This window comes from Neovison vison, chromosome 14 (assembly GCF_020171115.1).
Source record: "Neovison vison isolate M4711 chromosome 14, ASM_NN_V1, whole genome shotgun sequence".
Classification (NCBI taxonomy): Eukaryota; Metazoa; Chordata; class Mammalia; order Carnivora; family Mustelidae; genus Neogale; species Neogale vison.
This window is the reverse complement of record NC_058104.1, coordinates 12,249,352-12,262,080: the sequence shown is the minus strand read 5'-3', so window position 1 is coordinate 12,262,080 and position 12,729 is coordinate 12,249,352. Positions and strand designations below refer to the sequence as shown.

Below are 12,729 nucleotides of genomic sequence, written 5' to 3'. Positions count from 1 at the left end.
CACGTGGGCGTGTCCGCTGGTCACAGCTCACCCGGCCACACCCCTGAAATCCGCACGTTTCGTTACAGTAAATCCTGCCACAGTTTTGGAAGAGTTTGGGGTAAGAAAAAAAAAAAAAAAGCTGTCGGAAATGATGATCCAAGCCCCGCTTTGATCTCGGGAAAAGCGTGTCTCGCCCAAAACGATGAGGGCCATTTGGGAGCTGCTGCGTGGCTCGGGCTCCGTGACAGGGACGTCACCGAGGGGCTTTGCAGAATGTTTCCTTCTCGTCAGCGCATCACCTCCTCGCTGCCTCTCTGCCTTCCCTCAAACCTGCGTCCGGGGGGACCCTGGAGGCCCACCCAGGGGCGTGAGCCACGTGGCCCGGCCGCTCAGTCGTGGCGTGAAGGAGACCCAAGGGGGACCCAAGCAAGAAGCCTTTGGCCTCCGCCCAGCATGGCCCCCCCCCGAGACTGCTCCTCTTTGGTGGGGACGTGGCAGCCGCGTGGGGCATCACGGGTCTGACGTCCGGGGCTCTGTGCATTCCCGTAGGTCAGCCGCCCCTGGGGAGGCCAACACCCACGAAAGACCCAGCGCTCCCAAAGTGCCCCCACTTCACCCCTGGCAAAGTGTCCCCACTCGCCCACGACGGCCCTCTCCTGCCCACTCCCTGTCCCGACCTCGCTTGCCTCTGTGATTCTGCCCGCTCTGAGTGCCCGGGCTGGGACGGTCCCAGGCCAACCAAGACGGCTGGTTTCCCTAGTCACCTCCCTGTTGGTGACACGGTCCACGGGCACTGCACGTGCGCAACAGAAACGCACGGCCCTGCGAGGGGAGAGCAGAGCCTTCTTAGGCGGACAGTGCCCTGCAGGTGGGCTCTCGCCCAGGCTGGGCCAGCAGCACGTGGCAGTGGGTTCGCTCTGTCGAAGCCCCTGGCTGGGCAGCTGACCGGGGCGCCTTCCTGACCAGGAGAGCCTAACCATCCAGTAAGGGAGGCTGGTACCACCACCCCCAGTGTCTCTGGTGTTCCAGTTTTGGCCCTACAACTTCGGTTGTGCCTTTTAGAGCCTTACAGCCGAGTTCCGGTGCCTTCAGCAGTGGAGAGCTTTGCCCAGAAACCCTGTTCTCACTATGGGAAGAGATGGCGGTCCTCCTGGACCCCTTCCCTGCCATTTTTACAGCAGGAGCAAATGCCTGTGGGTCCCTGAAGGACAGAATTAAGGCTAGCTGGGTATCAGTTAAGTGGAGACCACATTGATAGAACCTTCCAGAAATAAGCTACCCCAGGATGAAAGGAATTGCCTCAAAAAGGAGTGAGCGTCCCCTGCCTAGGGGTATGCAAATGGGAGCTGGGTCTCCATCTCTCCAGGGTCCATTACAGAAAGAGGTGACGCACGGTCGCTGCCCCCACCCCCGCCCCGGCTTGATTTTGTGCCCCCGCTGTGTTCCCCTCCCTGTCTGGGGGATTTCAGGGGCGTCCGTGTTCTGTGGCTTCAGTGGGGAACCTGTTGTCAACTGTCCCACAAATTAAACCCTCCAGCTCCCTCCCTCTGCTCACTGACCTGACCTCACAGATCAGAGCTCTCAGATCAGGTCTGCTAGACAAGTTTGCCTGCAAATCTGGAAATGGCCCTTCCCGGGGGCAACGCCCCCCCCACCCCCGCCCTGCCCCTTGCCTCCTGCTTGAGGTCCGTCGCCGCAACGGGGCTCCGACTGGCCGGGGCTTGCCAGGATGGCCGAGAGGAGGCCGGTGTGAGGGCCCCGCTCTGCTGGGTTAGGAATCCGAGAGTAAACAGATCGAGTTTCCAGTGTCAGCTGGGCTTTTCCATAACAGGCGCCACAGCCGTGGAAAATGAGAATGTTCTCTGAGATGACTCAGCCGGCCGGCCCCCAGGTAGGGCAGCCCCCCGGCCTCAGCTCGGCCCTGGTGACCAGCTGTCGGCCGAGCCCCAGGGGGTGGCAGCGGATTTCCAGGCTCGAGGACGGTGGTGCACTTCACGGGGCTCCCTGTCAGGATGAGGGCACGTGCAGCCGCCTTGGTCACCTGGCGGGTCCTCAGTTTCCCCATCTGCGAAATGGGATCAGCAGATCCTCTCCCAGGGCGTGGGGGGAGAGGGGGTGTGACGGGAGACCAACAGTGTGGGTGGAGAGGTGCACATTGGAAGCTTGGGAAGAGAGCTTGGACCACAGCAGCGGGAACCCTGGGAGGGACAGAATTGCCCCCACCCCCCCCCCAGAGCCACCTTCATCGGGGAGGGGAAGAGAAGAATTACAGAAGAATCACAGAAAACGAAAGAGGGGCGTCACCCTCAGAAGTTGGAGGCCGTGGGGTAGATTCCACGTCCAGGGGAAGGCCTTGGCCGCCCGGGTGGGGTCTAGCCCATCAAGGACAAGGACAGGACGGCGGGAGAGAAGGGGGAGGGGTCACTGCTGTACTGAACCGGATCCTTCCTAAGGCAGAGGCTGGCCAGTGACCATAGCCGGAGGGCTGGGGTGACCCGCTGGGGGAGGGGAAGGAAGAAGGTGGTGGCCTGGGGAGGAGATGGGGATGAGGGAGACTTTTTTTTAGGATGTTGGAAACTTAAGCCTGTTTGTACTTAAGACCAGGCGGCCAAGAAGGAGCTGGAGTCCCGGGAGGGAGGGAGGGAGGCGCTTGTGGGAATGCGAGAGACGCTCGCCGGGAGCTGGATTTCTCGGGCCAGAGACAGAGATAAGATGGGTGAGAAAACAGAGATGTTTTGAGAGGGGCCCCTCCCCAGCTGGCCGAAATCCTAGGAAGCCAAGGGTGTGGGGTCAGGGTGCAGAGCTGGGGGTGGGGGGGCTGAGCCGATCCTACAGACGGGGCGGGAGCCGGGCCCTGGGGGGATTTCTGGCCGGAGGTCATGGTGCTGGACAGAGGTCATCTGAGGATGGGGTCGGCCAAGGGGGCCGCCCAGGACATCCTGCCCCTGGACGAGCAGCGGAGGGCACAGAATCCAAGTGGCTGCCAGAGAGGAGAAGCTCTCGAGTGACCAGGGAGCCCGGGGCCCTCAGAGCTGCCAGGTAACAGGGCAACCCTCCCAGCTTGGTTCTGCAGCCTTGTAACAGCCAAACCCTCGAGGGGCTGTGGTTTCCAGTTACGAGTGTCCTGGACTTGGCGCGGGGGGTGGGGGGGGCGGCGCAGAGGACAACTACAGATGGCTTTGGGGTCCAGTGTGTTGATGATGGTGTTCCGCTTCCCGACCAGAGGCCGGAAGGGTGGGTAGGAGGTTGTGTGTCTCTGTGTGTCCTCAGTGGCTGTGTTGAGGACCAGGGGACCTCGAATAAGCTTCTGGCTGTGTCAGCAGGAAACCAGAAGAACATCAGCCCAGAGCCCAGACGGAAAGGGAGGGAGAAAAACTGGTGTGTTGTAGCCCTGGGGCTTCTACCCCCAAGGGGGTGCTGACCTCTCACCCTGGCCCACGCGATCGGGGGCGTTTGCCCCTCTCGATGAGTGGGAAGACAGGCTCAGGGGTCGCGTAAATGTCTTTAGGCCACAGGGCTGTCGCCATAACGGGGACTCACACCCAGGCCTCTGTCCCCGCAGAGCAGTGTTCTTTGGGGAACACAAGCGCGTGGAAGCCCCTGCACCATCAGAGGGTCAGATAGCGACTGGACTGTGGGGACCGTGTCGGGATCAATCCATGGAGCTGAAGGGAACCCCCAGGTCACTGACCAGCCAGGGCCGCCTGGAATGGCCTGGCTCGGGGGAGGTCGCAGCCCTAGGACGGGTCCTGTCCACTCATCCTGCCGCCCCTGCCTGATTCTGTCCCCACTCCAGTGTCTCCTTGCCGTGGCGGTGGTTCTGTGGCTGGGGCCAGACGGTCACCTGGGTTTGACCAAGGGTCGTACCCGTCCCGTACTAACCCCCACCCCGGGTAACCCCGTGTTCTTCATTGCCTTGCTTCCTTTTTTTTTTTAAGATTTTATTTTATTTATTTGACAGATTTATTGATTTGACACAGCGAGAGAGGGAACACAAGCAGGGAGAGAGGGAGAGGGAGAAGCAGGCTTCCCGCTGAGCAGGGAGCCCGATGAAGGGCTCGATCCCAGGACCCCGGGATCGTGACCTGAGCCGAAGGCTGATGCTGAACCACCCAGGCACCCCCCTCCGCTTCTTTTTTGTGTGTCTTGAGACTTCATGTGGTCCGAAAGGTTTATTTTATCATTTTTAAGAGCGGTTCCTTCTCTCTCTGCCGGAACAGATGCCGCCGTCCGTGCTGTCTGCGGACTGACTTTGCCGTCTACCAGATTATGGGGACTCCCTCGTATTTTTGCAAGTCACACTAGACCGTTCATCCTGACGGCTGGTCCTCCTGTGTCCTCGTCCGCCTGCTTGCCCGGCGACGGCCGTCTGGGTTCACAGCCCGCTTTCTGTCCCCGAGAACAAGTGGTTATCAATTCTCATGTCCGCGGCTCCCGTGACACATGTGGGAGAGGGCGGATGCCTCCCAGGGCGCGTGTGAGGGCCACACCGGCCTCCCCGCTGTAGACACGGCCCAGCCTACTGGGCCCAAGGCTCTAACTTTCTACCCTAACTGAGCCTCGGGCTTCCTGCCCGCGAAGTGGGAATAATTAGTTGGGCTACATGTCTGTTTGGTTAGTGCCGATGACGCACAGACCGCGTCACCTCCTGTCCCAGCCATGCGGGGGCGGGGGGCGGCTGCGGGGAGGTCTCGGCCCATCTCCCAGGAGCAGGTGTGTCACTGAGCACAGTCAGATCTGGAAGTGAATAATCTTTCATGGTATCGTCACCGGGGAGGATGGGCCGGGGCTTGGACCTGCCTGGAGGTGCTGGGGTGGGGGCCACGGGAATGGGGAGATCCGGAGTCAGACAGGCGTCGTTTTACACCAGAGAAGCCAAGAACCTTCCCCTGCCTGCGAGGCCGGAGCACTGCCTGGACAGGAATGTTGCTGGGAGGTCCGGTTCCGCACGGGTGTCCAGGCCAGCTCCTGGACTCGCCACTTTGCATGACCACACGAGCCCAGGCAAGATCTGAGCACTGCCCTGTGTGTTCAGTTCCTCCTTCAATCCCACACCACCCTGCCAAACCTCTTTCAGAGATAAGAGAGCTGTTCCGGTCTTGTCTGGGGCAGGTGGTAAAGCCAAGATCCACACATGGGCCCTTTCCATCTCCGACCCCCCCAGGGAAGAAAGAGAACTAACTGCCAGTCAGCTCAGAGCCTACCCTTGGCTCTGGGTTTGTGAAGCAAGAGGCTGAACTTCCCCAGACTGTGGCCCTATCCTGGCAGGGCCCTTCCTCCTCACCCCACCCACCTGACTGCCCCAGGCCATTGGGACGTGCATAAGGAGGCCTGTGGCTTTGGCCCTCAGTGCAGGACTAGGCCAGTCTGTTGGCTCAAGTTCCGCACCTTCCCCAGGTCTCCATGGAGGAAAGAATAGAGGTGTCAGCGGAGATCAGGTTCAGAGGTGACAACAACCTGCCCGCTGACCTCATCTTCCCGAGGTGCTGAGTCTTGCTTCCTGGCCACCCACGGAACCACGCCCACCACCTCCAGCCTGATCCAGGCCACCGTCGGCTCTAGCTAGTGGCCGGCCGGTCTCAGGGCCCACCCACTCCCTACAGCGGCCACCAGACGTCCTCCCTGCCCTATGACCTGTCCCAGCGCTGCCGGTCACTACTCCCCCACCACTCAGCCGCCCTGGCCTCTGTCACTCCTGGCCTGTGGCCGCTCCGAGGACCATGGCATGCCAGCTCCTCCTCCCCCAGGTCCTGTGAGGACCTGGCTGGTACCTGCTCAATTTCCCTTTTTACTGTGGCCACACGGACCTAACCGCATTGACCACTGTCGCCGTCCCGAAGTGCGTGTGTCACTGGCATCGAACGCCGTGGCACTGAGTTTCCCTCCCGCCGTCCCTCTCCGGAACTTTCCCACCATCTCTGACCACAGCTCTCCATCCGTTCAGTGACCGCTGCCCGCCTCCCCGCCCCACAGCTCCTGGCAGCTGCGCCCTGCTCAGTCTGAGATCGCCAGCCCCATCCCCCACAGCCCCTCTACCCTTTCTCCGCTTTTCTGATTTGGTCTGCGGTACACACCGCTGGTTTTTTCCCCACCCCAGCATGTGAACCCTGACTGTCCGATTCTTGGAGGTGTGTTCCCGAGCACTTGCCGCACAGCCTGACATAGGCAAGCGCTTAGTGACCTGTTTGTCGAATGACTGAATGACCTAGCCACTGATTTCAGCTCCTGCCTGGATCTAGGGGCTTCCCCTTGCGCCCTACCCATCTCCTTTCTGCCATCCCTGTGTCACCCTAGAACTTGCGAGTGCCACAGCTCACACGGTGATTGTCCTGGCCGCCTGCGACCTGAGCAGATTTTTTTTTTCCATCTTAACAGAAGAAAAAACTTCCCCTTTTCGGGATGGCCCTTCAAGTCACGGACACGATGCAGGGCTTTCTCTCTACCTGAAACTTGAAACAGCAGCCTCCGGTTGCCAAAGACCATAGAAATGAAATGTCAGTAACACACGAGACCTAGCGAAGACCCAGGAGGAAGAGAGAAAAAGGCCACGGCCCGTCGAGGGATCAAAAGCCTGGACCAGCATGAGGCCGGCTCAGTGTCGCTCGCTGTGCACGGTGGAAGGCTCCTGCGCCGCCGGCCGTGGCCAGGGGGCCGGCGCAGGAGGCGGCCAGAAGCAGGGGCGGACCCTGGCTCCAGGCCCAGTGGGCTAGCCTTGGTGAGAAACACTTCTGGCTTCCCAGGCTGAAATTCAAAACAGGCCCATGCGCATTCAGAGACACCCCCCGCCCAGTGGAACAAAAGACAGTGTGTCCACAGGTGCCTGGAACATGCGGGAGGCCTGGTCTCAGTCCTGTGCGCGGGGCCCGTCCCAGTGCATGAAGGCAGTGACTCCCCGGCGGGCCGGGCTGTCTTCCCGAAACGTCTGCACCTGTTCTGTAATGAGCTGGCAGGTGACCTCAGCAGGGTCTGGCCGACACGGGGCATCCTGACCCTGCAGGAAGCGGGCTCTGGTCCCAGACTGGTCTGGCTCCCGCCTGCCCTCAGCTCGGGACTGGCCGACACGGGGCATCCTGACCCTGCAGGAAGCGGGCTCTGGTCCCAGACTGGTCTGGCTCCCGCCTGCCCTCAGCTCGGGACTCCGTGTCCATACCACCTTTGCAGATCCTTGACTGCGTAAGGGGGTCTTTGTGGTGTCTGGAAAACGAGGGGAAGGGAGCGGGGCACAGCCTGCCGGGACCCTCCACCAGCCAGCAGGTGGACGGAAAAGGCGAGGTGCGTGCCCATAGGGGTCCCCATCCCTGGCTGCCCTGATCCGGACACTCTGCTTGCTCAGACACGCCAAATGTCTGTGAAGGTCCCTCAGCCTCTACGTGATGTGTCAGGGAGCGGGGGGCAGGGGTGCTGGGGTCAGGCCTGGGGCCGCAGAGCCCCTGGGATCTCGGGCTGAGCCTCTAACGTCATCAGCCATCATGCTGGCTCCCTGGTGGGGGCTGGGCCACAGGCTGGGTGGATGGAGGCTTTTCAGCCAGAGCTTGTGGCATGGAGGATCAAGTGTGTAAGAGCCAGCACCACATGGGGGGGGGTCTCCCCACGGAGACCCCATCCCGCCTACAGCCCCTCAGAGAACCGCCGGCCCACCGCCCCTCCAGCCGGCCCACTGCTCTCTCGAGCTAGCTGGCTTTAGAGCTTCTCTTCCCTGGGAATACAGGCCCGCTTCCCGGTCAGCTCCCTCTGCCGTCCGAGAGTAAATAGCCAACCTGTGGTGCTGCGTGCTAAGACGTACACTGGGTCTTCGCTCATTGGTGTCCTTCAGCAACAACCCTGGGAAGTAGGGTTATTGTCCCTGTTGTATACAGGAGGAGACTGAAGCACAGAGAGGGTAAGCAACTTACCTGAGGTCACACAGCCATAAACAGCAGCACTCCTTCCGTCCTATGGAGCACAACAGCCACAGAGGAATAAAGGAGGCAGCTGGACTCTTCCTCCAGGCTGAAGGGGGCACAGTCTGCAGTCTCCGGGCAAGCTCTGTGTTGGCCATGAGCGTCTGAACAGACACAGGCTTCCTGGCATGGCCTGCCTACATCTAATACCCCTGTTCTGTTCAACAGAGCGCAACAGTGCATTGTCACCCCCTGGATGGGGGACTTGCATGATTCTTGGGGTGTGTCCTGAACCACAAGTTGCTGCTCCCCAGTCTCCCTGCCTTCATTGCTCAGAGCTGTAGAGTTTTATGTCCTGTTTACCTGATGATGGCTCCAGTAGAACCTGCCAGGTGATGGTCATGCACTGTTGCGTGGGTTGTGCACTGCTCAACTGAGAGCACTCTTCACAGAGACCATGCAGTGAATGAGCCCTGCCCCCAGAGCTGTGATACACCACCTGCCCCGCTACCCGGATAGCAGAGCCGTCTTGGGTTCTGATTTAAGCTGGTTTGGATTTTGCCTGCCCTTGAATGGTGTTTTCCAGACAGACTCCATGGTTCTAGGATCATCTTTCTGTGCCTTCCTGGCCAGGTCCCTCAAGGGTGCCCTGCTGTGGAGCTGGCGGGGTTCCATGTGGCCCACGCTGGAGCTGGATGGGAACCAGTCCACCTTGAACCTGGCCCTAACTGTACAGCGGAATGAAGCAGCCCAGGGCTCACCGCCCCCAGGTGCCAAGCTGGGACTAGTACGCAGGCCTTCACACTTTCCCAGTCCACTTTATTTTCCTTGTTGTTCCATCCCATTCCTGAGTACCATGAGGGCATCCAGAGGGCACCCCGCTCTCCTCCTCCTCCTCAGACTTCCTGACAGCACTGAGCAGAGGCTGGCGAATCGTGGGTTTTGTCCTCTCTCCAGCTCCTCATAGACAAAGTAGAGGGAGGCCGCGAACACTGGGGCCCCAAGCATCTGGAGTGTGGCTCTAGCCATGACTCGTTAGAAGGTCAGGACTGGAGCCTTCAGTATCTCCCAGAGGAGGGCAGGTCAAGGCAGTGCCCCCACAAAGGGCCAGCAGGGTTTGTCCAATCAGGGCTTCTCTGGCTTGGGGATAAGTCTGTGGCCCTAGTGCACTTTTTTGCTCATTGGACAATGAGTGTTGATTCTCTTCCCAGCCTATGCCAAGGACTAGCTGTATGTACAGAGAATCCACAGCCCTTGCCAGAGAGAGCTCTCGGTCTGCTGGGGAAATGGAGTATTATTTGTCATAGGTTGTGGAGATGACCTAGGACCCTCATCATGCACAGTTGTTCAGACTGTGCACTGCTCAACTCTAAGGGCAGACTTCACATAAACCGTGAGATGAGCGAATTGTAACACACCAGCAGCCCAGCTGTCCGCGGGGGCTCTAATGTCCTGTAGACATCGTATAAGGCTGTAGACTGTCAAGGGAGGACCACAGCCCTGCAGTGGGAGGTGAGGGAGATGGGGCGGCCGGTGCCAATCTGAAAAGGCTTTACCCCAACGAAGATGCTTGCTGGGTCTTAGAGAATGAGCGGCAAGTCCCCAGCCGAAGAAGAGGGAAGGGTGTGCAGGGCCGTGAAGAGACCACTTGTCAGCCTTGGAGGCGTGAGACGGGGAGGCAGGCCAAGCGGAGGGGGACGGGGCGACGTAGGAGGCCTGTACGGTCTCCAAGGCAGAGCTTCACATGAAGGGGAGTGGTAGGCAGAGGGGAAACCTGAGAGCACCTCGGGGTTTGGGGAGGAGGCTGGTGGGGTAGCGACATGCAGGCGGGGGTCTGACTCCCCGAGTTTGACCACAGCCATCGTGGCTGGTCCTTTGGGCTGACCCGCCCTCCCGGGGACCTGCCCACCCCAGCAGGCACATTTTTGGAGACCCGGAAGACGGGTCACGTCTACAACATGTATACCTCATTTACACGGAGGCCGGTGCTGCCTTCTGCTGGGGTTTCTGCCTTCTGGGATAGTTTATAGGGTCTATTTCTGGAACATCCCTCGCAGCCAAGAGGACATGGAGGGGGGAGGGGGCAAGTGCCATCTCTGTTCACTGTCACAGTTAGCCGGATGGCCACTCCCCATACCCAGCAAGTACCCGTTCGCGGCAATCCGGTGACCGGTGGGGGGTGGGGGGGACGTGCTTCCGAGGCTCTTTCTCAGTGTACAGGGGTCCCCAAGAAGGAGCCAGGTCAGACCAGCGACTGCCACTTTCTGAGGTGACAATAATTTGCTGCCATCCCCGAGCAATTGCAGATCCCATGTGTGCGGGCAGTTTGCAAATTGGGTGTGGGACGGACAGGGACAGAGACGCATCTGATAACGGAGAAGCCAGAGGGAGATTGAGGCGCGTGTGGGTCTGGCTGAGCAGAGCGTCTGGGGAGAAGCTCGCCACCTCGCTGAGGACTCTGCTCTAGCGGTTTCTTTGAGGTCAGGTGCACTGATGGGGCGCCCAGTGGCTTGGCTGGTTGAGCGTCTGCCTTCAGCTCAGGTCGTGATCCCCCGGGCCTGGGATCGAGCCCCGCATTGGGCTCCCTGCTCAGCGGCGAGCCTGCTTCCCTTGCTCTCCCTCTGTTGAAAAATAAATCTTTTAAAAACTATGTTTTAAAAATAAAGTAAGGCACATTGGGGGATTATTACATAACAGTAAAAGTCACCCCTCTTAGGGTATGATTCTTGGAGTTTGGACACACGTATGTGTTCTTACAACCAGCACCATAACCAAGATACCAAGCATTACTGTCACCCCAGAAAGTTCCCCAATGTCCTTCTAAAGTGGACCCCAACCCAGCCCCCAGCACCCGTGACTCCCTTCTCTGTCCCTAGCCTTGCGCCTCTCCCAGAATGTCCTCGAAATGGAATCAGGGGACGTGTCTGATTGGAGTCTGGCTTTAACTTCGGCAAAACACACTCGCGATCCATCCGTGTTACTGTGCGAACCGGTAATTTACCCCTTGGGTTGCTGACCAGTGTCCGTGGGGCCGATGGGCCACCGCGTCTCCGGGTCTCCAGGTGAGGGGCCGACGCTGGACGTGTTCCCAGTTTGGGGCGAGCACAAAGCAAAGCCGTAAAGACCTGCACGCGGGTCTCGGCGTGGTCCTGGGTGTTCGGTTCGCCCGGGGTCCAAGCGCGGGGGTTGCCGAGTCCCGTGGTCTGTGTATGTTTCCCTTCAGGAGAAACCGCCGCCTCCTCCCAGGGGCTGTGCCTTCTTGCATTCCTGTCGGTTCCGGGTGGTGTTCCCGTTCCTTGTGAAAAATTCCAAGGACAAAGCACATGGGGCACCGGGGAGGTTGTGTGGCTGGGCTCTGCGGCACGGGTGGGCCAGCCCCACCTCCCTCCGCCCCCTGCCTTACAGCCCTGCATCCCCTTCAGGATTGTCTTCCCCTTGAATCTTTGTAGAAGTACCATTTGGGCCCCTGCGGGGGTTCCTGGTTGGTCCTCTTTCTGGTGGGGCTTCCCGTGATGGATGCGTTTCACACGTTGGGCACGGAGACCGCACTGGGCCTCGCGCTGGAGAGCCCAAGTGACGCCGGAGAAATGACCACAGGCTGTTTCCTGCTCGCCGCTGTTCGTGCCGCGCGCCGTCTCTCCCTGCAAGTGTCCTGGGGGCCGTTCTAGCTGGCGCAGGGACAGGGAGACAGGCAGTGAGGGGCGGTGGACCCCCGCCCCGATCTGCTGCAGAAAGCCACGGAGCCCCGCGTGTCTGCCTAAGAATGAACTCAGGGACGAGAATGAACTAAGAATGAACTCAGGGACAAGATACAGAGGGACGGAGTGAGTGGCAGCCCCAGCCTTGGGAAACCGATGGTCTTGTTTGGGGCAGAAAGGGCAACGCACACATACACCCCAGGCTAAGCCAGCATCACCAAAGATGCCGGGGACGATCCCGGGATCCGTGCCGCCGCCCCCCACCCCTGCCGCACAGGTGGCCACACCCCATTCTTGGGCACGGAGGAGAAGTACCCTAAAGGCTGGACTGTTGGTCGGGTGACTTGACTTGGGTCTTAAATGACCATGGGACTCTCGAGTGGGTGAGGAGAGGGGCTGGGACTCACGGGTGTGGAGGGCCGGGGGTCGCGGGCAGCAGCAGAGGCCCGGGAGTCGGGGCGTGGGGCGCCTGCAGAAAAGACAGTGCTCCCTGCTCCCTGCCAGTCCTCCTTCAGCTGCTGCTTCCCCGGGGAAAGTGGGATCGAGGACCCCTGAGCTGTGTGGGGACCTCAAGGCTGGCCGGCTCAGGGGGTCCACCAAGGTTGGTGGGGGGCGGGGCAGAGGGGACGACCAGCGTCTCTGAGATCCCGGAGTCAGAACTGGAGGGCAGCGCGGGGGAAGATCCACAGCTCACGGCAGGTCACACGGCAGCCTCGGGTCAGAGCTCTGGGTAAACCGAGTCCTCTCCCACAGGGTCCCAGGGTCCTGCCCGGTCCGAAGTGGGACTAACAGTGATGTTCTCTGTCTGTCCGTCCCCCGTCCAGGTGCAAGTTCTTCAGTCTGACGGAGACGCCGGAGGACTACACCATCATTGTTGACGAGGAGGGGTTCCTGGGTGAGTGCTTCTGTCACCCCAGACATTTCTGCTCCCGCCCGCCGCCTTATTTCTGTTCCTGCCCGCCGCCTTATTTCTGCCTCCGTCTCCCGGCGAGGGGGTTAGAAAGTCAGCACAGAGTCTGTTTTCTTCTCTCCCTGTGCTGGCGCTGCTCCCCTCCCTTTCCGCTGATGAAACTGCCCCAGGAAAGGCCCCAGAGCTGAAAGGGTCAGTCAGGCAGGCAGCGGGTGCTTACCCAGCTGGGAACTCCAGGCTACGGAGGAAGTAGCTACGA

General features: G+C 60.3%; 1 protein-coding gene across 1 annotated transcript in view; it reads left to right on the top strand.

Moving 5' to 3' along the window:
* Positions 1 to 12,729, top strand: part of CASTOR2 (cytosolic arginine sensor for mTORC1 subunit 2) — a 49,799-nt gene that overhangs the window by 20,206 nt on the left and 16,864 nt on the right. Inside the window, exon 2 of the mRNA XM_044234094.1 lies at positions 12,385 to 12,455. Coding sequence (XP_044090029.1) covers positions 12,385 to 12,455 — 71 coding nt within the window. The remainder of the gene's footprint in view (positions 1 to 12,384; positions 12,456 to 12,729) is intronic.